Source organism: Oncorhynchus nerka, linkage group LG4 (assembly GCF_034236695.1).
Source record: "Oncorhynchus nerka isolate Pitt River linkage group LG4, Oner_Uvic_2.0, whole genome shotgun sequence".
NCBI lineage: Eukaryota > Metazoa > Chordata > Actinopteri > Salmoniformes > Salmonidae > Oncorhynchus > Oncorhynchus nerka.
Genome location: NC_088399.1, coordinates 90954835 through 90982341, shown reverse-complemented (window position 1 = coordinate 90982341; position 27507 = coordinate 90954835). Strand labels below are relative to the sequence as shown.

The window sequence follows — 27507 nt, the reverse complement described above, 5'->3', positions numbered from 1 at the left end:
AATAGATATGTGAAAAACATCTTGAGGATTGATTCTAAACATCGGTTTGCCATGTTTCTGTCGATATTATGGAGTTAATTTGGAAAAAAGTTAGCGTTTTAATGACTTAATATATATATTTTTTTCCTTACCCAAACGTGATGAACAAAACGGAGCGATTAGTCAACACAAATAATATTTTTTGTAAAAACGGAACATTTGCTATCTAACAGAGTCTCCTCATTGAAAACATCTGAAGTTCTTCAAAGGTAAATGATTTTATTTGAATTCTTTTCTGGTTTTTGTGGAAAATGTTGCATGGTGAAAGAGAGGCATAATCCTATGCTAGGCTATCAATAGTGTTACATAAATGCTTGTTTTGCAATGGTTGAGAAGCATATTTTGAAAATCTGAGATGACAGTGTTGTTAACAAAAATCTAAGCTTGAGAGCTAGCTCTTTAATTTCATTTCATTTGCGATTTTCATGAATAGTTAACGTTGCGTTATGGTAATGAGCTTGAGGCTGTATTCACGATCCGGGATGGCTCGTCGCAACAGGTTAACTGCCATCGATAAGAAACATTACTGTGCAGCCGTATTCATTGATCTGGCCAAGGCTTTCGACTCTGTCAATCACCACATCCTCATCGGCAGACTTGACAGCCTTGGTTTCTCAAATGATTGCCTCACCTGGTTCACCAACTACTTCTCTGATAGAGTTCAGTGTGTCAAATCGGAGGGTCTGCTGTCCGGACCTCTGGCAGTCTCTATGGGGGTGCCACAGGGTTCAATTCTTGGACCGACTCTCTTCTCTGTATACATCAATGAGGTCGCTCTTGCTGCTGGTGAGTCTCTGATCCACCTCTACGCAGACGACACCATTCTGTATACTTCCGGCCCTTCTTTGGACACTGTGTTAACAACCCTCCAGGCAAGCTTCAATGCCATACAACTCTCCTTCCGTGGCCTCCAATTGCTCTTAAATACAAGTAAAACTAAATGCGTACGCTCTCGTTGGCTGGCCCTCGCTTCATACTCGTCGCCAAACCCACTGGCTCCATGTCATCTACAAGACCCTGCTAGGTAAAGTCCCCCCTTATCTCAGCTCGCTGGTCACCATAGCATCTCCCACCTGTAGCACATGCTCCAGCAGGTATATCTCTCTAGTCACCCCCAAAACCAATTCTTTCTTTGGCCGCCTCTCCTTCCAGTTCTCTGCTGCCAATGACTGGAACGAACTACAAAAATCTCTGAAACTGGAAACACTTATCTCCCTCACTAGCTTTAAGCACCAACTATCAGGACAGCTCACAGATTACTGCACCTGTACATAGCCCACCTATAATTTAGCCCAAACAACTACCTCTTTCCCAACTGTATTTAATTAATTTATTTATTTTGCTCCTTTGCACCCCATTATTTTTATTTATACTTTGCACATTCTTCCATTGCAAAACTACCATTACAGTGTTTTACTTGCTATATTGTATTTACTTTGCCACCATGGCCTTTTTTGCCTTTACCTCCCTTCTCACCTCATTTGCTCACATTGTATATAGACTTGTTTATACTGTATTATTGACTGTATGTTTGTTTTACTCCATGTGTAACTCTGTGTCGTTGTATCTGTCGAACTGCTTTGCTTTATCTTGGCCAGGTCGCAATTGTAAATGAGAACTTGTTCTCAACTTGCCTACCTGGTTAAATAAAGGTGAAATAAAAAAATAAAAAAAGATGAATAATGTAGGGTATGTAAACATTATATTAAGTAGCATTGTTTAAAGTGGCTAGTGAGATATTTTCCATCAATTCCCATTATTAAAGTGGCTGGAGTTGAGTCAGTGTGTTGGCAGCAGCCACTCAATGTTAGTGGTGGCTGTTTAACAGTCTGATGGCCTTGATATAGAAGCTGTTTTTCAGTCTCTCGGTCCCAGCTTTGATGCACCTGTACTGACCTCGCCTTCTGGATGATAGCGGGGTGAACAGGCAGTGGCTCGGGTGGTTGTTGTCCTTGATGATCTTTATGGCCTTCCTGTGACATCGGGTGGTGTAGGTGTCCTGGAGGGCAGGTAGTTTGCCCCCGGTGATGCGTTGTGCAGACCTCATTACCCTCTGGAGAGCCTTACGGTTGTGGGCGGAGCAGTTGCCGTACCAGGCTGCGATACAGCCCGACAGGATGCTCTCGATTGTGCATCTGTAGAAGTTTGTGAGTGCTTTTGGTGACAAGCCGAATGTCTTGATTGAAAATAGCCTCCAATAGCCTTCCATCCTACAGACTGGTATTGATCATGAGTAGAGGCGTGGTTCCCTCGTGGTTCCCAAGTGTTCTTGGGAACAGGAACAAGCATGTGATAAGGATTGATTGAATATGTCCGTAAACACACCAGCCAGCTGCTCTGACCACTAGGCTACCCTGCCACCTTGTCAGCTCGGGGATTTGAACTTGCAACCTTCCGGTTACTAGTCCAACGCTCTGACCACTAGGCTACCCTGCCGCCCCAGGGAACAGGGTGACATTTGGGACTGGCTCAACTAATGGGTGGAATAGAGGTTCAGAACCCAAACACTGAAACAGAGTTCCGGGTCAACCTCTTTACCACAGACCAAGAAGAAGAAGAGCGAGGCGTGCGTCTCTTACTACTGGTGCCTTAATTCTTTGTTTGACAGTGATTGTGATACACATTGCAGCATCTTGATCCTCTATAATTTGGTATGATCTTTGCCTTCAACTGTAAAGACTCAGGAGGGAGTGGAGATCAGTCACTTGAAGTGATTCATATTCAAGCAATATGGGTACCTATGGTGGTATTGTGTCATTTAAATGCTTTAAGTAATTATAACATGGGTATATTGCACATGTTAGCCAAGCAATAATGTAAACACAGCCTGATGTCTGACTGAGAAACACAGCCTGATGTCTGACTGAGAAACAAAACCTGAAGTCTGACTGAGAAACAAAACCTGAGGTCTGACTGAGAAACAAAACCTGATGGTCTGACTGAGAAACAAAACCTGAGGTCTGACTGAGAAACAAAACCTGAGGTCTGACTGAGAAACAAAACCTGAGGTCTGACTGAGAAACAAAACCGGAGGTCTGACTGAGAAACAAAACCGGAGGTCTGACTGAGAAACAAAACCTGAGGTCTGACTGAGAAACAAAACCCGATGTCTGACTGAGAAACAAAAGACAACCACCATGTGTCATTGGTTTGTATTCTTAAAGGGGAATCGAAACACTTCAGGATTTACAGTTAGCTGGAATCTAAAGCCTAATGTTTCCTTTCCCCTTTAAGACTAAACAGCAGATCTGTGTCAAGCAACAGTTGTACTTAATTATCCTGTGTATATATATGCCTCAAACGACGTGTTTTGTTTTCCTCTCAACACAGAACTGACTCGGATCGCTGAACAGACTGAACCACCAGAGGGACTAAGCAGTAAGGGCCGCCTGCCATGATGGATGAACTATGACGGTGTTGATGGGTGTAGGGTGAAGTTTCCCCTTGATGCTGATCTTTGGTCAGTTTTGCATTTCGCCCACTATTGTTTAAGGATAGGAATGGGGAGGGGAAGCTGATTCTCGATCAGCACCTAGGGGAATCTTGACCCTGGACCGCGATGGTGATATTTGGGTGGGAGCTGTACAATCAGTATTGTAGTTTTGGCCTAATGTTACTGTGGTTATCCACTACACTGCAGCTGGTGCACACGATTGATGCACACGACTCACCATTACCTCGGAGGTCCGTTGGCCAAACCAAGTTTAATTTTGTATTACTTCAGAGTTTCTCAAACCTGGTCCTGGGAACCCAAAAGGGTACACATAGATTGTTTTCCCTCTTGCACTAACACAGCTTATTCAACCAATCAAAGGCTTGATAATGAGTTGATTAGTTGAATTGGTGCTGCTAGGGAAAGAAAAAACATTTGCAAAACTAGATGGGATGATGGGGTGGCGTATCGCTGTAGTAGCCATGCTGGTTAAGTCTGCCTTGAATTCTAAATAAATCAGTGTCACCAGAAAAGCATCTCCACACCCCCTCCTCCATGCTTCACGGTGGGAACCACACATGCGGACATCATCCGTTCACCTACTCCGCGTCTCACAAAGACACAGTGGTTGGAACCAAAAATCTCAAATTTGGACTCATCAGACCAAAGGACAGATTTCCACTAGTCTAATGTCCATTGCTCTTGTTTCTTGGCCCAATCAAGTCTCTTCTTATTGGTGTCATTTAGTGGTTTCTTTGCAGCAATTCGACCATGAAGGCCTGGTTCACGCAGTCTCCTCTTAAATCAAATCAAATCAAATCAAATTGTATTTGTCACATACACATGGTTAGCAGATGTTAATGCGAGTGTAGCGAAATGCTTGTGCTTCTAGTTCCGACAATGCAGTGATAACCAACAACTAATCTAACTAACAATTCCAAAACTACTGTCTTATACACAGTGTAAGGGGATAAGGAATATGTACATAAGGATATATGAATGAGTGATGGTACAGAGCAGCATACAGTAGATGGTATTGAGTACAGTATATACATATGAGATGAGTATGTAGACAAAGTAAACAAAGTGGCATAGTTAAAGTGGCTAGTGACATAAGGATGCAGTCGATGATCTAGGGTACAGTATATACGTATGCATATGAGATGAATTATGTAGGGTAAGTAACATTATATAAGGTAGCATTGTTTAAAGTGGCTAGTGATATATTTACATCATTTCCCATCAATTCCCATTATTAAAGTGGCTGGAGTTGGGTCAGTGTCAATGACAGTGTGTTGGCAGCAGCCACTCAATGTTAGTGGTGGCTGTTTAACAGTCTGATGGCCTTGAGATAAAGCTGTTTTTCAGTCTCTCGGTCCCAGCTTTGATGCACCTGTACTGACCTCGCCTTCTGGATGATAGCGGGGTGAACAGGCAGTGGTTCGGGTGGTTGATGTCCTTGATGATCTTTATGGCCTTCCTGTAACATCGGGTGGTGTAGGTGTCCTGGAGGGCAGGTAGTTTGCCCCCGGTGATGCGTTGTGCAGACCTCACTACCCTCTGGAGAGCCTTACGGTTGAGGGCAGAGCAGTTGCCGTACCAGGCGGTGATACAGCCCGCCAGGATGCTCTCGATTGTGCATCTGTAGAAGTTTGTGAGTGCTTTTGGTGACAAGCCGAATTTGGACCGAATGGACCAATTCAGTTTGTCTGTGATGTGTATGCCGAGGAACTTAAAACTTGCTACCCTCTCCACTACTTATCCATCAATGTGGATAGGGGGGTGTTCCCTCTGCTGTTTCCTGAAGTCCACAATCATCTCCTTAGTTTTGTTGACGTTGAGTGTGAGGTTATTTTCCTGCCACCACACTCCGAGGGCCCTCACCTCCTCCCTGTAGGCCGTCTCGTCGTTGTTGGTAATCAAGCCTACCACTGTTGTGTCGTCCGCAAACTTGATGATTGAGTTGGAGGCGTGCGTGGCCACGCAGTCGTGGGTGAACAGGGAGTACAGGAGAGGGCTCAGAACGCACCCTTGTAGGGCCCCCGTGTTGAGGATCAGCGGGGAGGAGATGTTGTTGCCTACCCTCACCACCTGGGGGCAGCCCGTCAGGAAGTCCAGTACCCAGTTGCACAGGGCGGGGTCGAGACCCAGGGTCTCGAGCTTGATGACGAGCTTGGAGGGTACTATGGTGTTGAATGCCGAGCTGTAGTCGATGAACAGCATTCTCACATAGGTATTCCTCTTGTCCAGGTGGGTTAGGGCAGTGTGCAGTGTGGTTGAGATTGCATCGTCTGTGGACCTATTTGGGCGGTAAGCAAATTGGAGTGGGTCTAGGGTGTCAGGTAGGGTGGAGGTGATATGGTCCTTGACTAGTCTCTCAAAGCACTTCATGATGACGGAAGTGAGTGCTACGGGGCGGTAGTCGTTTAGCTCAGTTACCTTAGCTTTCTTGGGAACAGGAACAATGGTGGCCCTCTTGAAGCATGTGGGAACAGCAGACTGGTATAGGGATTGATTGAATATGTCCGTAAACACACCGGCCAGCTGGTCTGCGCATGCTCTGAGGGCGCGGCTGGGGATGCCGTCTGGGCCTGCAGCCTTGCGAGGGTTAACACGTTTAAATGTCTTACTCACCTCGGCTGCAGTGAAGGAGAGACCGCATGTTTTCGTTGCAGGCCGTGTCAGTGGCACTGTATTGTCCTCAAAGCGGGCAAAAAAGTTATTTAGTCTGCCTGGGAGCAAGACATCCTGGTCCGTGACTGGGCTGGGTTTCTTCTTGTAGTCCGTGATTGACTGTAGACCCTGCCACATGCCTCTTGTGTCTGAGCCATTGAATTGAGATTCCACTTTGTCTCTGTACTGACGCTTAGCTTGTTTAATAGCTGCATTGTTTATATTCGGACATGTTACCAGACACCTTGCCCTGATTAAAAGCAGTGGTTCGTGCTTTCAGTTTCACGCGAATGCTGCCATCAATCCACGGTTTCTGGTTTGGGAATGTTTTTATCGTTGCTATGGGAACGACATCTTCGACGCACGTTCTAATGAACTCGCACACCGAATCAGCGTATTCGTCAATATTTTCATCTGACCTTGTCGAAACATGTCCCAGTCCACGTGATGGAAGCAGTCTTGGAGTGTGGAGTCAGCTTGGTCTGACCAGCGTTGGACAGACCTCAGCGTGGGAGCCTCTTGTTTAAGTTTCTGCCTGTAGGCAGGGATCAACAAAATGGAGTCGTGGTCAGCTTTTCCGAAAGGGGGGCGGGGCAGGGCCTTATATGCGTCGCGGAAGTTAGAGTAACAATGATCCAAGGTTTTACCACCCCTGGTTGCGCAATCGATATGCTGATAAAATTTAGGGAGTCTTGTTTTCAGATTAGCTTTGTTAACAGTTGACGGTGAGATTGCGTCTGTTACTTGAACTCTGTGAAGCATTTATTTGAGGCTGCAATTTCAGTGGCTGGTAACTAATGAACTTATCCTCTGCAGCAGAGGTAAGGTCTTCCTTTCCTGTGGTGGTCCTCATGAGAGCCAGTTTCATCATAGCCCTTGATGGTTTTTACGACTGCACTTGAAGAATCTTTCAAATTTTCCGGATTGACTAACCTTCATGTCTTAAAGTAATGGACTGTTTCTCTTTGCATATTTGAGCTGTTCTTGCCATAATATGGACTTGGTCTTTTACCAAATAGGGCCATCTTCTGTATACCCCCCCCCCTTACCTTGTCACAACACAACTGATAGGCTCAAACTCATTAGGAAGGAAATAAATTCCACAAATTAACTTTTAGCAAGGCACACCTGTTATTTGAAATGCATTCCAGGTGACTACCTCATGAAGCTGGTTAAGAGAATACCAATAGTGTGCAAAGCTGTCAAGGCAAAGGGTGGCTCCTTTGAAGAATCTATAAAATAAATATATATATATTTTTTTTTGGTTACTACATGATTCCATGTGTTGTTTTGATGTCTTCACAATTATTGTCAAGTTGTCTAGGTGTTATAATTATTGCAGCTCTGCCCAAACTTGAAAACGTCTTGCTCAACACGTGAAGGATGCAAAGGGACTCAATTCCTTTTTAGTGTTTTATTATGGGTTTGATGCCATTTGTTGAATATGTTAAAACAGTTGATTTGTTGAATAGAGTAGTTGAATGACAGAGGAATAGGTTGATAACCTTAAACAGAGAATAAACATGCATTATTTTACACAATAAACAATGCATGACACAGCAACAAGCATGGCTTTGAATAAAGTAAACGTTTAAACAATTTAATCTAGCACTTCAAGCAATTACTTCTGCAGTCAGAAAATATCCACAGAAAAGAAGTCACCACTCCTACCAGAGTTAAACATGTCAATTGTGCTAAGCACTGGATGCAACATAACAAATCATTCCAAACATTACATACCAGTTCCATCTTTAGGGTTGAACAATGAGCTGTTTGTATGTTGAGGACCCAAGCAAACCTAAGCCCAAACATTTTATACCCATGCTTATCTGCCAGGTGCGCATGTAAAAGTAGTCCCTCCAGAAATCCTGGCTCAAATTTTTTAGTTCCACCCGTGTTTTTGGGTTATCTGCCCTCTTGAGGCCTGGAGTTCTTCAAAGGAAGAGCTGCCATTTGTGCTCATGTTTTGAGTGTTCCGTTTTTGACGCAGCAATTATTCTACAATGTAGAAAATAGTACAAATAGAGAAAAACCCTTGAATGAGTAGGTGTGTCCAAACTATTGACTGGTGCTGTATGTTTCTGAACAATGCATTAGGCTGCCTTGTTGATATGACAGCTCGGCATAGATTACTGTTCCATTTGACAAGGGCGTTCCTCCTTCACTGCTTTTGCCCGTTCACATCCCGGGCCAGGCACGGTTCAGTTGAATAAAACTCCCTCATACTCTACACCAGAGGTCTTTTCCTGTCCAGGGACCCCTGCCAAGGCAAACCGGTAACCCAGGGACCCCTCATCATATGTTATCTAAAAACAGCTGTTTAGCTGTTTTAAAAAGGTTAGCCCTGTGTTGGCAAAAACGTATGGCTAAGTCAACAAAGCTTACCAGCAGTCAGCGGCACTTGCAGTGACTGGTACTCGCAGGTGATTTTTCAAAGCCAATGTCAGACACCAATGACTAATTTGCTCAATTTATTTTATATTTATTTTATTCAGAAATAAAGTTGACATCAATAGAAAAAATATGTTTTATTTAATATTGTAAATATGACATTTGGCTTGGTAGAGACCACGATGCCCGTCTATGTGAGGAACCAGCTCTAGGTTCATGACTGGGCTGGTCTCTCCCACCCGCCAGGCCACCCAGGGAACACATTATTCATGATCAATACCAGTCTGTAGGAGGGAACACATTATTCATGATCAATACCAGTCTGTAGGATGGAACACATTATTCATGATCAATACCAGTCTGTAGGATAGAACACATTATTCATGATCAATAACAGACTGTAAGGTGGAACACATTATTCATGATCAATACCAGTCTGTAGGGTGGAACACATTACTCATGATCAATACCAGTCTGTAGGAGGGAACACATTACTCATGATCAATACCAGTCTGTAGGAGGGAACACATTACTCATGATCAATACCAGTCTGTAGGAGGGAACACATTACTCATGATCAATACCAGTCTGTAGGAGGGAACACATTACTCATGATCAATACCAGTCTGTAGGATGGAACACATTACTCATGATCAATACCAGTCTGTAGGGTGGAACACATTATTCATGATCAATACCAGTCTGTAGGGTGGAACACATTACTCATGATCAATACCAGTCTGTAGGAGGGAACACATTACTCATGATCAATACCAGTCTGTAGGAGGGAACACATTACTCATGATCAATACCAGTCTGTAGGAGGGAACACATTACTCATGATCAATACCAGTCTGTAGGATGGAACACATTACTCATGATCAATACCAGTCTGTAGGGTGGAACACATTACTCATGATCAATACCAGACTGGAGGAGGGACAAACAAACAGGGCTCAGCTCTCCCTATCACAAATAGAGCCCTCTCATGCAAGCCTTTTGGGTCATTCTTAACTGTGATTTTTTTTAAACCTTTATTTTACTAGGCAAGTCAGTTAAGAACAAATTCTTATTTTCAATGACGGCCTAGGAACAGTGGGTTAACTGCCTGTTCAGGGGCAGAACAACAGATTTGTACCTTGTCAGCTCGGGGATTCGAACTTGCAACCTTTCGGTTACTAGTCCAACGCTCTAACCACTAACCACCCTGCCGATTGGTGGACTGGTGGTCACGGAACCAGGATGGAACGTCTTGTGGCCAATGGCATTGAGCAGCAAGAGGATGGAATAATTCTATGGCAGTAGAGAGGGTTTGGGAATTTGAGGAATTTCAGAAGGGGTATGTTATTGCTTAGCAGTGTCAAGAAGAGGACAGGCCTGACAAAACACAGGCGGTGGCAGCAGGAGAAGAAGATGGACTGTCCCAAGCACCGTGACCAGTCTGGTACGTGTATAGAGTGTAGTACAAAGCCTAGTTGAATACAGCCGGGGTCAATTTTTCCCTGTGGAATGTGGTAAATAAAGTGTATAGTTACACCACTGGCTCTCAGGAATTCCCCTGTGCAGTTCCATCATTGTTAGTCAGGGACCTGTGGTGTGATTTGGGTTTGAGACTTCTTTTTAAAACACAAATGTTTTCTCTAAGACCAGCCTTGAGAAACCTCTCAGTGACATCAACCACATAATAACTGCTTTTGAAGCCATTAGACTGACTGCCACATCAACACTGTTTAGCTCAGAATAGCTCTTTAGAGGAATTCAAAATTCAGTTTTTTGGTTGTAAACGCCCCTTCGGAATAATAAGAAACAATGTGTATTCACTGATTTCATAATGTGATGTACGTCTATGGTTTACACAATATAACCGCATAAACAACTTTTATGATTTACACTGACAACCGGCTTTTATATTTTCTGTCTCAGACTTCACCTGCTGGTGTGAAACGGTTTATATAGACCTTGCCAGAGACATATTGTTGAATCCCCAAAACCCTTTGTCTGTTCCAAATGGCACCCTATTCTGGTCAGAAGTAGTGGACTGTATAAGGAGTAGGGTGACATTTGGGACGGAGCCCCTGAGACCACAACACGGAGGTTGTTTAATCCCCAGTCAGTCCCTCCCAGATCAGCAGCACACCAAAGCCCTGTGCCAACAGTAGTCTACGAGCTATTTCCTGTTCCACCCTCCTGGCTAAACACTGAACAGAGCTACCGCACTGTGGCATGGCCCACAGCGGAGATCACCATTCATCGTACAGTCACAGGCCCATGTCTTGGTGAGCAGTGAGACCCTGACAAATAGGGACACTCACTACAGCACAAGCATACCTCAGAGTAAGTAGTGTATGAGGATTTGGGAAAGCCATTTTAGGGTGTTTTGGGGTTTACTCACAATCCGTTTTGGGGTTTACTCACAATCCGTTTTGGGGTTTACTCACAATCCGTTTTGGGGTTTACTCACAATCCGTTTTGGGGTTTACTCACAATCCGTTTTGGGGTTTACTCACAATCCGTTTTGGGGTTTACTCACAATCCGTTTTGGGGTTTACTCACAATCCGTTTTGGGGTTTACTCACAATCCGTTTTGGGGTTTACTCACAATCCGTTTTGGGGTTTACTCACAATCCGTTTTGGGGTTTACTCACAATCCGTTTTGGGGTTTACTCGTAATCCGTTTTGGGGTTTACTCACAATCCGTTTTGGGGTTTACTCGTAATCCGTTTTGGGGTTTACTCACAATCCGTTTTGGGGTTTACTCACAATCCGTTTTGGGGTTTACTCACAATCCGTTTTGGGGTTTACTCACAATCCGTTTTGGGGTTTACTCACAATCCGTTTGGGGTTTACTCACAATCCGTTTTGGGGTTTACTCACAATCCGTTTTGGGGTTTACTCACAATCCGTTTTGGGGTTTACTCACAATCCGTTTTGGGGTTTACTCACAATCCGTTTTGGGGTTTACTCACAATCCGTTTTGGGGTTTACTCACAATCCGTTTTGGGGTTTACTCACAATCCGTTTTGGGGTTTACTCACAATCCGTTTAACTGTGTTTTGGTTTTTGTTGTGTGTTTGTTTAATGTTATAAAGTTGCTAAATACTAATCAGGCCCCACCCTCCCTCACTCTCTCGCTCCCTCTCTCTCTCGCTCCCTCTCTCTGTCTCTCTGTCTCTCTCTCTCGCTCCCTCTCTCTGTCTCTCTCTCTCGCTCCCTCTCTCTCTCTCGCTCCCTCTCTCTGTCTCTCTCTCTCTCTCCCTCACTCTGTCTCTCTCTCTCGCTCCCTCTCTCTCTCTCGCTCCCTCTCTCTGTCTCTCTCTCGCTCCCTCACTCTCACTCGCTCTCTCTCTCTCTCTCTCCCTCCCTCTCTCTCTCTCTCTCTCTCACTCCCTCTCTCTGTCTCTCTCGCTCCCTCTCTCGCTCTCTCCCTCTCACCCCCTCTCTCTGGAAACACCTCCCTATTGACAGCCTCTCTCGGTCCCGGGTTTGGCTGGTCCTCTTTCTGGTTGTGGTGTACAGCTGGCCCTGATGTCGAGGAGAGAGGCAGCAGCACTTTTCTCTATGTGATTCTGTTTCCAGCTCTACAGCCTTGGATCTGCAGTTCGACAGTCTGATCGGACTCCTACTCCTCTACACCTCAGGGATCCTCAGGTTTCTCCTCCACTTTATGACAGTCTGTTGCGATATTTGCTTTACCCGTAGATCGATGGACAGCTGCTCCTTCTAGAATCATTGTATCTTTATCAGGATTAAGGTGAGTGTGTGAGATTAGTTTTGCGTTCACTTGTCACTTCAGTTCCGTCTGTAGGTCCTACTGTTGATGTCCTCATGATGATGATGATGATTGCATGGTGATGAGGCTTTATTTGTCTTGCCTTTTTACATTTGATGTTTTCTATGGAAAATATTGGTTTCCTAACAATTTAGGAAATAACTTTATTAGCTTACCTAATAAAGTGATCCTGTACACTGGAAGTAACACGATGGCATGGAGGTTTATTAGTAGACTGTTCCTCATATTAATGTCTGTGCTTTATAATGACAGACTATAAAAACACTTTATAGGCTCAGTAGCAGGTATGGCAGAGAGCCAGAGAGCCATAGCGCCTCGACATCCTCTACACACTTAACACAGCAACCGGATGAGAGCCGTCCGTCTCCCGGCATGACACACATGTATGTTGTTAAACAACACCAGCGCTTTTGGCGGTTTTTGTTGTCATTATGTTTGTTGTATTATGACAACAGAATCACCTCGTCCCTCCAAGTTACTGTGTTGTAAGCTGCTATCTGTTTCAAGGCACCAATGATAAGAATAATACCTATAAATGCAAAGGTTTAGAATTTCATTGTTTGAATCCAATTGGATTATCTAAGCAGGAAATGTGTCGGGTGGAAGGCAAGAGCGGTTTATGAGGTATATAAACAATCACAGCTGTTGACCCTGTGTAAGTTATTGGGAGGTGTTAAAGAACTGTGTGAGTGAAGAGACATGTGTCTTCTATCACCAGTTACCACTGATATGTTGCCTCCAGATATTTTGAGACTTTGAGAGAAACTTTTATCACGGTACTGTTTCTTGTTGGCTGTGACAAAGTTTTATGGTTGTTTGTGATAAAACTCTGGAGAATGTGCCTTGGTGGGAAGAAAGAGAGGGACAGGAAGTGGAATCCACAGGGAGTAGAATGTGTTTATAAGGGATTACATTTCAAGATGCCAACACATGCCCACAAGTACAGAAATGTTTCTAAAATATGAAAAAACAAATGTAAAAAGGAAGCCATCGACCCTCCAAACGTGGACCTTTTTCAACTCATAGCAAAGAAACACTGCCGTGGTCATTTGTAGGATTTGGGAAAAGAAAACTGAGGCCATGCAAGGCCTAATTAAATGAAAACATTGTTTGTCTTTGAATGAACTGAACTCAAAACAACATTACTCACAGCACTTATGTCATTAAACCCTGGGGAAAAAAACAAGGATGGAGTTGGTGAGATATTTCAAAAGTCAAATCAGTTATCCAGCCTAAATTACTCAGTAGATTACTTACTCAGTAGATTAATTACTCAGTAGATTACTTACTCAGTAGATTACTTACTCAGTAGATTAATTACTCAGTAGATTAATTACTCAGTAGATTACTTACTCAGTAGATTACTTACTCAATAGATTACTCAGTAGATTACTCAGTAGATTACTCAATAGATTACTCAATAGATTACTCAGTAGATTTCTCAGTAGATTACTCAATAGATTACTCAGTAGATTACTCAGTAGATTACTCAGTGCTCTGATAGGGTAAGGCAAGTATGGGTAACTGCATATGTGTCTGAAAGTGGGTTTTGCAAATCAAATGGGAGGATCAACACCAGTGAGTGTGTCAACCTAACAGCTAATTTGGCAGATTGGTTGCCACTCAAGGCTTTCCTTGTAGCATTTTAACTAAACCGGTTAGGCTTATTAACGTGGCAGGTTTGGAGAACTAACGTGGCAGGTTTGGATAATTAACATGGCAGTTTATGAGAACTAACGTGGCAGGTTAGCATAATTAACGTGGCAGGTTAGGATAATTAACATGGCAGTTTATGAGAACTAATGTAGCAGGTTAGGATAATTAACATGGCAGGTTAGGATAATTTACCGAGCAGGTTAGGAGAATAGTTTTTTTTTAACCTTTATTTAACTAGGCAAGTCAGGGGCAGAACAACAGATTTTTACCTTGTCAGCTCAGGGATTCAATCTGCAACCTTTTGGTTACAAGTCCAACGCTCTAACCACTAGGCTACCTGCTGCCCCAATTAGGCCCCTAACCCAGTTAGGGTTGGGTTTAACTAAAACGCTACAAGGAAGCAGCAAGCAGCCACACAAAATGGTCTTGATTGGCAACCAATCTACCCAATTAGCTGTTAGGTTTCAATATATTCACTGGTCTTGATCCTCCCACTTGTTTCACAATGCCCAGTTTCAGACATATTCCACGTATGCAGTTAACTACGGGCTTGTTCAACATTGTAGCCGACAGTGCAGGCGACTGCCGACTGACTGATCTACAAATCACCTTGCATCATAAATAACTACTCATTATTATTTTGTAGGTCAGTCATCATTTACCCACAATGCATCATGAATTTGATACTCTCGAACACGGCCCATGACTCGGGCAAAGCAGCAAGACCCATCATCTCCCATGAGTCTGTGGGCCAACAAAGCAGCCACGCTGCCATGGCAACCACCATTTAATTGGCAAAATGTGCCTTTGAGAGTTAACAGGGTCAGGGTCTGCTGCCAAGAGTCGGTGGGATAAAGATCAGGGTGGGAACACGCAGGGTCCTGATGGGCATGATTTTAAACTGAGGAAAGAGGCAGAGAAAGAACAACAGTCTGCCATTGCACTCACTGTTGTTGAATTGCATGCAATGGACTGATTGTTATGAGGGAGGAAGTCAGTCATCAGTCACAGTGGTGGAAAAAGTCTCCAATTGTCATACTTGAGTAAAAGTAAAGATACCTTTAATAGAAAATGACTCAAGTAAAAGTGAAAGTCGCCCGGTTAAAGACCTACTTCAGTGAAAGTCTAAAAGTATTTGGTTTTAAATATACTTAAGTATCAAAGTAAACGTAATTGCTCAAATATACTTAAGTATCAAAAACAAAAGCAAACCAGACGGCACAATCTTCTTGTTATTTTCATTTACGTATAGCCAGGGGGCACACTCCAACACTCAGACATCATTTACGTATAGCCAGGGGGCACACTCCAACCCTCAGACATCATTTACGTATAGCCAGGGGGCACACTCCAACCCTCAGACATCATTTACATATAGCCAGGGGGCACACTCCAACCCTCAGACATCATTTACGTATAGCCAGGGGGCACACTCCAACCCTCAGACATCATTTACGTATAGCCAGGGGGCACACTCCAACACTCAGACATCATTTACGTATAGCCAGGGGGCACACTCCAACCCTCAGACATCATTTACGTATAGCCAGGGGGCACACTCCAACCCTCAGATATCATTTACGTATAGCCAGGGGGCACACTCCAACACTCAGACATCATTTACGTATAGCCAGGGGCACACTCCAACCCTCAGACATCATTTACACTCAGCCAGGGGGCACACTCCAACCCTCAGACATCATTTACGTATAGCCAGGGGGCACACTCCAACACTCAGACATCATTTACGTATAGCCAGGGGGCACACTCCAACACTCAGACATCATTTACAATCAGCCAGGGACACACTCCAACACTCAGACATCATTTACAGATAGCCAGGGGTACACTCCAACAATCAGACATCATTTACAATCAGCCAGGGGCACACTACAACACTCAGACATCATTTACAATCAGCCAGGGGCACACTCCAACACTCAGACATCATTTACAATCAGCCAGGGACACACTCCAACACTCAGACATCATTTACAGATAGCCAGGGGTACACTCCAACAATCAGACATCATTTACAATCAGCCAGGGGCACACTACAACACTCAGACATCATTTACACTCAGCCAGGGGGCACACTCCAACACTCAGACATCATTTACAATCAGCCAGGGACACACTCCAACAATCAGACATCATTTACAGATAGCCAGGGGCACACAACAATCAGACATCATTTACAGATAGCCAGGGGGCACACTCCAACACTCAGACATAATTACACTCAGCCAGGAAGCACACTCCAACACTCAGACATCATTTACAGATAGCCAGGGGGCACACTCCAACACTCAGACATCATTTACAGATAGCCAGGGGGCACTCTCCAACACTTTGACATCATTTACAGATAGCCAGGGGTACACTCCAACAATCAGACATCATTTACAATCAGCCAGGGGCACACTCCAACACTCAGACATCATTTACAGATAGCCAGGGGGCACACTCCAACACTCAGACATCATTTACAATCAGCCAGGGGCACACTCCAACCCTCAGACATCATTTACAGATAGCCAGGGGGCACACTCCAACACTCAGACATCATTTACAGATAGCCAGGGGCACACTCCAACACTCAGACATCATTTACATATAGCCAGGGGGCACACTCCAACAATCAGACATCATTTACAGATAGCCAGGGGGCACACTCCAACACTCAGACATCATTTACGTATAGCCAGGGGGCACACTCCAACACTCAGACATCATTTACAATCAGCCAGGGACACACTCCAACACTCAGACATCATTTACAGATAGCCAGGGGTACACTCCAACAATCAGACATCATTTACAATCAGCCAGGGGCACACTACAACACTCAGACATCATTTACAATCAGCCAGGGGCACACTCCAACACTCAGACATCATTTACAATCAGCCAGGGGCACACTCCAACACTCAGACATCATTTACAGATAGCCAGGGGTACACTCCAACAATCAGACATCATTTACAATCAGCCAGGGGCACACTCCAACACTCAGACATCATTTACAGATAGCCAGGGGGCACACTCCAACACTCAGACATCATTTACAATCAGCCAGGGGCACACTCCAACGCTCAGACATCATTTACAGATAGCCAGGGGGCACACTCCAACAATCAGACATCATTTACAGATAGCCAGGGGGCACACTCCAACACTCAGACATAATTACACTCAGCCAGGAAGCACACTCCAACACTCAGACATCATTTACAGATAGCCAGGGGGCACACTCCAACACTCAGACATCATTTACAGATAGCCAGGGGGCACACTCCAACAATCAGACATCATTTACAGATAGCCAGGGGGCACACTCCAACACTCAGACATCATTTACAATCAGCCAGGGGCACACTCCAATGCTCAGACATCATTTACAGATAGCCAGGGGGCACACTCCAACAATCAGACATCATTTACAGATAGCCAGGGGGCACACTCCAACACTCAGACATCATTTACAGATAGCCAGGGGGCACACTCCAACACTCAGACATCATTTACAGATAGCCAGGGGGCACACTCCAACACTCAGACATCATTTACAGATAGCCAGGGGGCACACTCCAACACTCAGACATCATTTACAGATAGCCAGGGGCACACTCCAACACTCAGACATCATTTACGTATAGCCAGGGGGCACACTCCAACACTCAGACATCATTTACGTATAGCCAGGGGGCACACTCCAACACTCAGACATCATTTACGTATAGCCAGGGGGCACACTCCAACACTCAGACATCATTTACGTATAGCCAGCGGGCACACTCCAACACTCAGACATCATTTACAGATAGCCAGGGACACACTCCAACACTCAGACATCATTTACAAACAAAGCATTTGTGTTTAGTGAGAGTCCGCCAGATCAGAGAAAGTAGGGATGACCAGGGATGTTCTCTTGATAAGTGTGTGAATTGGACCATTTTCCTGTCCTGTTAAGCATTTAAATTGTAACACGTGTCAAGGGGAAATGTATGGAGTAAAAATAACATTATTTTTTTTAGGAATGTAGTGAAGTAAAAGTACAAGTTGTCAAAAATATAAATAACAAAAGTTTAAAAAACGACTTAAGTAGTACTTTATAGTATTTTTACTTAAGTATATTTGTGATTGATTTATGATTGAAACCATGGGATTTCATCAGCGCTTGGGATTTCATTCTATTCCTCCCCAGGTCCCCAGGTTCACCCTCAATCTCTGTCTGAAGCCTATGTTTGTTTGTCTTTAAGATCTCTCCTCCCTCTCTCTTCGGCTCTCCTCTCTGGAGTACGATATCTCTCCGTTTTTCCCAGAGGAAACCCCACACGGTTCTTCTTAGCATTCATGTGTGTTTCTGTGGGAAAAGTGAAACCCCCGCTCTGAACACACAAGAAAGGGTCAGCCAGGTCACTGCTACAGAAATACCATAAATACAAACATATTAACAGATAACTGGACACAGAACTCGGTTAGGAAAGCAAGCTGACTGACTACTGTGTCCTCAGTGGGGACTATTGTTTCCTCAGTGGGGCATATGGTGTCCTCAGTGGGGCATATGGTGTCCTTAGTGGGGCATATAGTGTCCTTAGTGGGGTCCTTAGTGGGGCATATAGTGTCCTTAGTGGGGCATATGGTGTCCTTAGTGCGGCATATGGTGTCCTTAGTGGGGCATATAGTGGCCTCAGTGGGGCATATAGTGTCCTCAGTGGGGCATATGGTGGCCTCAGTGGGGCATATAGTGTCCTCAGTGGGGCATATGGTGTCCTCAGTGGGGCATATGGTGTCCTTAGTGGGGCATATAGTGTCCTCAGTGGGGACTATAGTGTCCTTAGTGGGGCATATGGTGTCTTCAGTGGGGACTATGGTGTCCTCAGTGGGGACTATGGTGTCCAGTGGGGCATATAGTGTCCTCAGTGGGGCATATGGTGTCCTTAGTGGGGCATATAGTGTCCTCAGTGGGGACTATAGTGTCCTTAGTGGGGCATATGGTGTCTTCAGTGGGGACTATGGTGTCCTCAGTGGGGATCATTGTCCTTAGTGGGGCATATGGTGTCCTTAGTGGGGCATATAGTGTCCTCAGTGGGGACTATAGTGTCCTTAGTGGGGCATCATGTCTTCAGTGGGGACAATGGTGTCCTCAGTGGGGACTATGGTGTCTTCAGTGGGGACTATGGTGTCCTCAGTAGGGACTATGGTGTCCTCAGTGGGGACTATGGTGTCCTCAGTGGGGACTATGGTGTCCTCAGTGGGGACTATGGTGTCCTCAGTGGGGACTATGGTGTCCTCAGTAGGGACTATGGTGTCCTCAGTGGGGACTATGGTGTCCTCAGTAGGGACTATGGTGTCCTCAGTGGGGACTATAGTGTCCTCAGTGGGGCATATAGTGTCCTCAGTGGGGCATATGGTGTCCTTAGTGGGGCATATGTGTCCTTAGTGGGGTCCTTAGTGGGGCATATAGTGTCCTTAGTGGGGCATATGGTGTCCTTAGTGTGGCATATGGTGTCCTTAGTGGGGCATATAGTGGCCTCAGTGGGGCATATAGTGTCCTCAGTGGGGCATATGGTAAATCAGTGGGGCATATAGTGTCCTCAGTGGGGCATATGGTGTCCTCAGTGGGGCATATGGTGTCCTTAGTGGGGCATATAGTGTCCTCAGTGGGGACTATAGTGTCCTTAGTGGGGCATATGGTGTCTTCAGTGGGGACTATGGTGTCCTCAGTGGGGACTATGGTGTCCTCAGTGGGGCATATAGTGTCCTCAGTGGGGCATATGGTGTCCTTAGTGGGGCATATAGTGTCCTCAGGGGGACTATAGTGTCCTTAGTGGGGCATATGGTGTCCAGTGGGGACTATGGTGTCCTCAGTGGGGACTATGGTGTCCTTAGTGGGGCATATGGTGTCCTTAGTGGGGCATATAGTGTCCTCAGTGGGGACTATAGTGTCCTTAGTGGGGCACATGGTGTCTTCAGTGGGGACTATGGTGTCCTCAGTGGGGACTATGGTGTCTTCAGTGGGGACTATGGTGTCCTCAGTAGGGACTATGGTGTCCTCAGTGGGGACTATGGTGTCCTCAGTAGGGACTATGGTGTCCTCAGTGGGGACTATGGTGTCCTCAGTGGGGACTATGGTGTCCTCAGTAGGGACTATGGTGTCCTCAGTGGGGACTATGGTGTCCTCAGTAGGGACTATGGTGTCCTCAGTGGGGACTATAGTGTCCTCAGTGGGGCATATGGTGTCCTCAGTGGGGCATATGGTGTCTTCAGTGGGGACTATGGTGTCCTCAGTAGGGACTATGGTGTCCTCAGTGGGGACTATGGTGTCCTCAGTGGGGACTATGGTGTCCTCAGTGGGGACTATGGTGTCCTCAGTGGGGACTATGGTGTCCTCAGTAGGGACTATGGTGTCCTCAGTGGGGACTATGGTGTCCTCAGTAGGGACTATGGTGTCCTCAGTGGGGACTATAGTGTCCTCAGTGGGGCATATAGTGTCCTCAGTGGGGCATATGGTGTCCTTAGTGGGGCATATAGTGTCCTTAGTGGGGTCCTTAGTGGGGCATATAGTGTCCTTAGTGGGGCATATGGTGTCCTTAGTGTGGCATATGGTGTCCTTAGTGGGGCATATAGTGGCCTCAGTGGGGCATATAGTGTCCTCAGTGGGGCATATGGTGGCCTCAGTGGGGCATATAGTGTCCTCAGTGGGGCATATGGTGTCCTCAGTGGGGCATATGGTGTCCTTAGTGGGGCATATAGTGTCCTCAGTGGGGACTATAGTGTCCTTAGTGGGGCATATGGTGTCTTCAGTGGGGACTATGGTGTCCTCAGTGGGGACTATGGTGTCCTCAGTGGGGCATATAGTGTCCTCAGTGGGGCATATGGTGTCCTTAGTGGGGCATATAGTGTCCTCAGTGGGGACTATAGTGTCCTTAGTGGGGCATATGGTGTCTTCAGTGGGGACTATGGTGTCCTCAGTGGGGACTATGGTGTCCTTAGTGGGGCATATGGTGTCCTTAGTGGGGCATATAGTGTCCTCAGTGGGGACTATAGTGTCCTTAGTGGGGCACATGGTGTCTTCAGTGGGGACTATGGTGTCCTCAGTGGGGACTATGGTGTCTTCAGTGGGGACTATGGTGTCCTCAGTAGGGACTATAGTGTCCTCAGTGGGGACTATGGTGTCCTCAGTAGGGACTATGGTGTCCTCAGTGGGGACTATGGTGTCCTCAGTGGGGACTATGGTGTCCTCAGTAGGGACTATGGTGTCCTCAGTGGGGACTATGGTGTCCTCAGTAGGGACTATGGTGTCCTCAGTGGGGACTATAGTGTCCTCAGTGGGGCATATGGTGTCCTCAGTGGGGCATATGGTGTCCTCAGTGGGGCATATGGTGTCCTTAGTGGGGCATATAGTGTCATTAGTGGGGTCCTTAGTGGGGCATATAGTGTCCTTAGTGGGGCATATGGTGTCCTTAGTGTGGCATATGGTGTCCTTAGTGGGGCATATAGTGGCCTCAGTGGGGCATATAGTGTCCTCAGTGGGGCATATGGTGGCCTCAGTGGGGCATATAGTGTCCTCAGTGGGGCATATGGTGTCCTCAGTGGGGCATATGGTGTCCTTAGTGGGGCATATAGTGTCCTCAGTGGGGACTATAGTGTCCTTAGTGGTGCATATGGTGTCTTCAGTGGGGACTATGGTGTCCTCAGTGGGGGCTATGGTGTCCTCAGTGGGGCATATAGTGTCCTCAGTGGGGCATATGGTGTCCTTAGTGGGGCATATAGTGTCCTCAGTGGGGACTATAATGTCCTTAGTGGGGCATATGGTGTCTTCAGTGGGGACTATGGTGTCCTCAGTGGGGACTATGGTGTCCTTAGTGGGGCATATGGTGTCCTTAGTGGGGCATATAGTGTCCTCAGTGGGGACTATAGTGTCCTTAGTGGGGCACATGGTGTCTTCAGTGGGGACTATGGTGTCCTCAGTGGGGACTATGGTGTCTTCAGTGGGGACTATGGTGTCCTCAGTAGGGACTATGGTGTCCTCAGTGGGGACTATGGTGTCCTCAGTGGGGACTATGGTGTCCTCAGTGGGGACTATGGTGTCCTCAGTGGGGACTATGGTGTCCTCAGTAGGGACTATGGTGTCCTCAGTGGGGACTATGGTGTCCTCAGTAGGGACTATGGTGTCCTCAGTGGGGACTATAGTGTCCTCAGTGGGGACTATCCCAGATAACACACATACATGTCTTGCCGACGTCTACATGATACATCAGGCCGATGTAGTATGGAGAGCGTTTGCACATTGGCAACAAGTCGCTGAGACGTCGGCATTAGATCGCATTCGCCCTTCAGCCGCTGTTTGGACGATGCACGTTAAAGCTGCATGCTGCCTAGTCGCTCTAATACAGACATTAAAAAATACCTTTATTTGAGGTCGGAGCCAACAGCAAATAATGTTTCACTACATGGTTTGAATTACCAAATGAGTGTAAACATCGAATTTGAATGGAAAATTTAAGAAAGATTATTAGATCAATTATACTGGCAATAATACAACCAATATGCTTTACTAGAATATAGGTGATTTTGTTTATGGGTAAAATGAAGAGAGAAGATTGAAGCTAATGTCAAGTTTAGGAGGCTATTGCTATACCACCAAGTTGTTAAAAGAACTCCAGCACAGAGAACAGAGAAACAAGAAACAGAGAAACATAAACATCACATTTAACAGAAAGATTGCTTATGCAGAGGGTGTGCAGTTAGTTTGATAAAAACTACAGTTTTATTACAGGCTAAGAGCAGTGAATATGTGATGAATATATTTACAACAAAAAAAAAACGTTACATTTGAGCCTTATATGGTGAAAAGAATGATTGGGACAAGTACTGTAATCAGAAAATGTGTTTTTATTCATTTATTTAAGCCTATAGGTTTTAGACATATTTTCTGATAAAAGTATTGCCAACCATGAACCGAAAATGTTTGACTGTCCATAGGTAGGCTGTGTCTAAAAGATGTGAAACGTACCCCCCCCCCCGCGCAGGTGAGGAATTATAATGCATCGATAGAAGGCAGCTAATTCAAGCATTGTGACACTCGTCCCAATTTCAATGTCTACACGATCTACGGCTGACTCTGTGATGCTGATGCTGACTCTGTGATGCTGACTGACTCTGTGATGCTGATGCTGACTCTGTGATGCTGATGCTGACTCTGTGATGCTGACTCTGTGATGCTGACTCTGTGATGCTGATGCTGACTCTGTGATGCTGACTCTGTGATGCTGATGCTGACTCTGTGATGCTGACTCTGTGATGCTGATGCTGACTCTGTGATGCTGACTCTGTGATGCTGACTCTGTGATGCTGACTCTGTGATGCTGATGCTGACTCTGTGATGCTGACTCTGTGATGCTGACTCTGTGATGCTGACTCTGTGATGCTGATGCTGACTCTGTGATGCTGATGCTGACTCTGTGATGCTGACTCTGTGATGCTGACTCTGTGATGCTGATGCTGACTCTGTGATGCTGATGCTGACTCTGTGATGCTGACTCTGTGATGCTGATGCTGACTCTGTGATGCCGACTTCGGTGTTGTGTGTTGTCTGGGTATTGTGTCCTCAGTGGGGCCCGAGTGAAGAAACTTACCAGGAACACAATGTCCCCATCACAATGACCCTTGACACTTCATTGGCCCGTAGTGGTGATTGCTGGGTGGTGATGGGGAATGCGTGGAGGCATTCTGTTACATTATCATCTCTAAGCCTTCTGAGACTCAGTGGAAGAGAGAATGAACTCAGACAGTGAGACACAGAGCTGGCCGTCAGAAAATGACACAGTTCCTCCCATTGGAGATGACGCCAAGTGTCATAGTAGAAGATAAAATGGTGATTACTTCCTGTCTGTGGGGGGCAGTTCTAACACGTAAATTATTTTTGAACCACAGGACCTCGTATTGGAGACAGGCTGGTGAATGGTTGTCAACAAACAAGCAGAGAGGTCAAAATGGAACCAATTAGGAAAGACATGGAGCTGCTAAGTAACAGCATGGCTACCTATGCTCACATCAAAGGTAAGACCCCCTTGTTATTTCTGCTTATAGTTCTAGGATAAAGAGACCCTTTGTTCATTCTTTAAAAAAAATATAATATTGTCTTTAAAAATATATATATATATATTCATTCTGATGCTTTGAGAGTAGCTTCAACAGCCACAATCCGTTGTAGGGACTTATGTGTACTGTCTGCTTTGGCGTGACACCCCTGTACTGTGAAAGTATCTGCATGCTCACCCTCTCAAATATCGTTTCCTGCACTTCTATTACTGCTAAAGGAAAGTGGCTTGTACAGTCAGAACAGACAGGGGCCTCGTACTCATTGTGAAGAGATTTGACAGGAACTGATACCCATCCAGGCATTCTCAAAGCAAGGACAATTCCCATGCTGTTGTTGTATTTAGTTTAAATGAGAATACGAATGGCCCTATTGAACCCCTGTCAATGTAGGTGATAGCCTCTAAACCTGCCTGATCTCACAAGCTCACAGTCAGTGTGGATTTACGAGGCTTCTGTAGGTGAGTGATCTAACAATCTGTTTTCCCATCCAGCTAACCCAGAGAGCTTTGCTCTGTACTTCATGATGGGTGTGTGTTTTGGCCTGCTCCTGGCCCTGTGCCTCCTGGTCACCGGCATCACCTGTAGGACCCGCCGTATCAATAAGCCTCCCCCGTCCCCAGAGAGGAGACAACTGAAGGAGTCCAGTGAAGAAGAGGAGGATGAGGAGAGTGTGGATGTGGAAGAAGGGGAGGAGGCAGAGATCCCTAAAGTGACGGTGGCGCCCATGAGCGACCGCAACAGCCAATTGAACGGTACTTTGAGGAGCGTGAATGTGTTTGCGTCGGCGGAGGAGCTGGAGAGGGCGAGACGACTGGAGGACAGGGAACGCATCGTCAGGGAGATCTGGAGGAACGGACAGCCAGATATACTGACCACTGGAACAGGGACCATCGGACGGATACACTACCACTAATGGACTAAAGTGACTTAAGGACCTGAAACACATGGTCTGAACCCTGAACTAATTAGGGTTGATCTACTCCAGACAGACATCGTAGCTGACTGTATTAGGCTGGCACAGATTCACCTTCATCTTTTCATTCAATGATTTTTTTTTCTTATACAAACTAATTTCATTATCATTCATGTACTGACCTATGACAAAAGTGTGTTGCACAATACAACGTACGCTTTAACATGTAATTATTCAATTAGTATTGAGATAAATAGAATGACATAACCACTGCTCCCAATCGACACACATAATAAGTAACATGAAAAATACCCCACAATGTTTTACAATGCAGACAGCTTGAAGAACCAACCACCAACATTGCTGCCTCTTTGTGTATAATGTCAACATTTGCTTATGGACTCTTCTATGGTTGTAACGCTGCTCCCACACAGAGTCAGTTCCAAGCTCCAACCCTCCAGGCCAATCTTAGCCGGCTGGAAGTCTTCCCACGGAATCCTCCCAGCCTTTAACCCAGCGTTTAGCCACCACCTTTGACCCCATCACTTCCTGTGTTACAGCAGCAGCAACACTCCCCTCAAGGGAAGATTGTTGAGGACTTATGAAAAGACCACATAAATCAAATCAAATGTATTTATATAGCCCTTCGTACATCAGCTGATATCTCAAAGTGCTGTACAGAAACCCAGCCTAAAACCCCAAACAGCAAGCAATGCAGGTGTAGAAGCACGGTGGCTAGGAAAAACTCCCTAGAAAGGCCAAAACCTAGGAAGAAACCTAGAGAGGAACCAGGCTATGTGGGGTGGCCAGTCCTCTTCTGGCTGTGCCGGGTGGAGATTATAACAGAACATGGCCAAGATGTTCAAATGTTCATAAATGACCAGCATGGTCGAATAATAATAAGGCAGAACAGTTGAAACTGGAGCAGCAGCACGGCCAGGTGGACTGGGGACAGCAAGGAGTCATCATGTCAGGTAGTCCTGGGGCATGGTCCTAGGGCTCAGGTCCTCTGAGAGAGAGAAAGAAAGAGAGGAGAGAATTAGAGAACGCACACTTAGATTCACACAGGACACCGAATAGGACAGGAGAAGTACTCCAGATATAACAAACTGACCCTAGCCCCCCGACACAAACTACTGCAGCATAAATACTGGAGGCTGAGACAGGAGGGGTCAGGAGACACTGTGGCCCCATCCGAGGACACCCCCGGACAGGGCCAAACAGGAAGGATATATATATACATATACCTGTTCTGTATTCCAAATGGAACCCCATTCCTCACCTCTATCACAGGAGGTTGGTGGCACCATAATTTGGGAGGACAAGGGTTCGTGGTGATGGCTGGAGCGGAATCGGTGGAATGGGATCAAACACATGGTTCCTATGTGTTTGATGCTATTCCATGAGTCATTATTATGAGATGTCCTCCCCTCACCAGCCTCCACTGACTACTATATATGGATTAAAGCACCATTTGAGACTCATCCCTTTAATAGCGCTTCAGTGAGTGACTCTAGTCTTTGACTTGAGAGGTTATGTAACTTCAGTCTGCACAAAGTTGCATATTGAGCATGTGATCATTGCCAAATGCTTTATTTGAAATTGGCCCCGATAAAGAACATTTCAGTCCACTGCTAAATTCCTAGTCCTAAGCAGACTTTTCTTTGGCCTTTGGTTAGGAATGATGCAAAAATATCCTGTTGAGTCCAAAGAACTTCAGATACTACAGCTTTGAAAGTGTACAACTTAAAGGGTTAGTTCAGCATTTTGGCAATGAAGCCCTTTAATATCCCCCTTCCGCCTTTATTTCCTTCCCCAGAGTCAGATGAATTTGTCGATACCATGTTTATGTCTCTGCATACAGTGTGAAGTTGCTAACCAGTGTTAGTGCAATGACTGGAAGTCTATGTAAGTCAGTATAACAGATTGTGAAATAAACAAATTGCTTATTGGATTTTTTTTTTTCATGTGCAGTTCAATCACAGATAAAAACAGTAGAATATTTAGGGGGGAGGGGTGGGTGGATGGATGGGTGTAGAAAGCAAAAAAAATCTAGCAACCCAAAGGTTGTGTGTTTGAATCTCAACACGGACAACTTCAATTCTAACTACTTTTTAGCTAACCCTTTAACTGCTTAGTTAGCATGTTACCTAACCTTAACCCCTAGCCTAGCTAACAATAGCCACAACAAATTGGAATTAATTTAATATATACTGTGTTAAGGAAATTGTGTAATACCCACAAAATGCAGTGTGGAAATAATTTAATACACAATCATCCAGTGTCACGAATTTCAAATAGATAATTTTACAATAAGTACTAAGTGTGTTGGAACAGAGAACGCTGTTAGCATTAGCTTGTGAAACTGCCGCCAACTTCCTTTACACTGGACGCAGACATAAAAATGGTAACCACAAGTTCATCTGATAAAGGGCTTAAATACCCAAATCCCAAACTTTAATACTAGATCTAATGACTTTTCATCAGGGGTTTGATTTCACA

General features: G+C 45.3%; 1 protein-coding gene across 1 annotated transcript; it reads left to right on the top strand.

Annotated features, from left to right (window-relative positions):
• Window positions 1-11861: 11861 nt before the first annotated feature.
• LOC115116586 (protein eva-1 homolog B-like) lies at window positions 11862-26959 on the top strand. Its single transcript, XM_029645082.2, has 3 exons — window positions 11862-12287; window positions 23925-24050; window positions 24584-26959. The coding sequence occupies exons 2-3, from the start codon at window positions 23984-23986 to the stop codon at window positions 25003-25005; spliced, it is 489 nt and encodes a 162-aa protein (XP_029500942.1). The 5' UTR covers window positions 11862-12287; window positions 23925-23983; the 3' UTR covers window positions 25006-26959.
• Window positions 26960-27507: the final 548 nt, after the last annotated feature.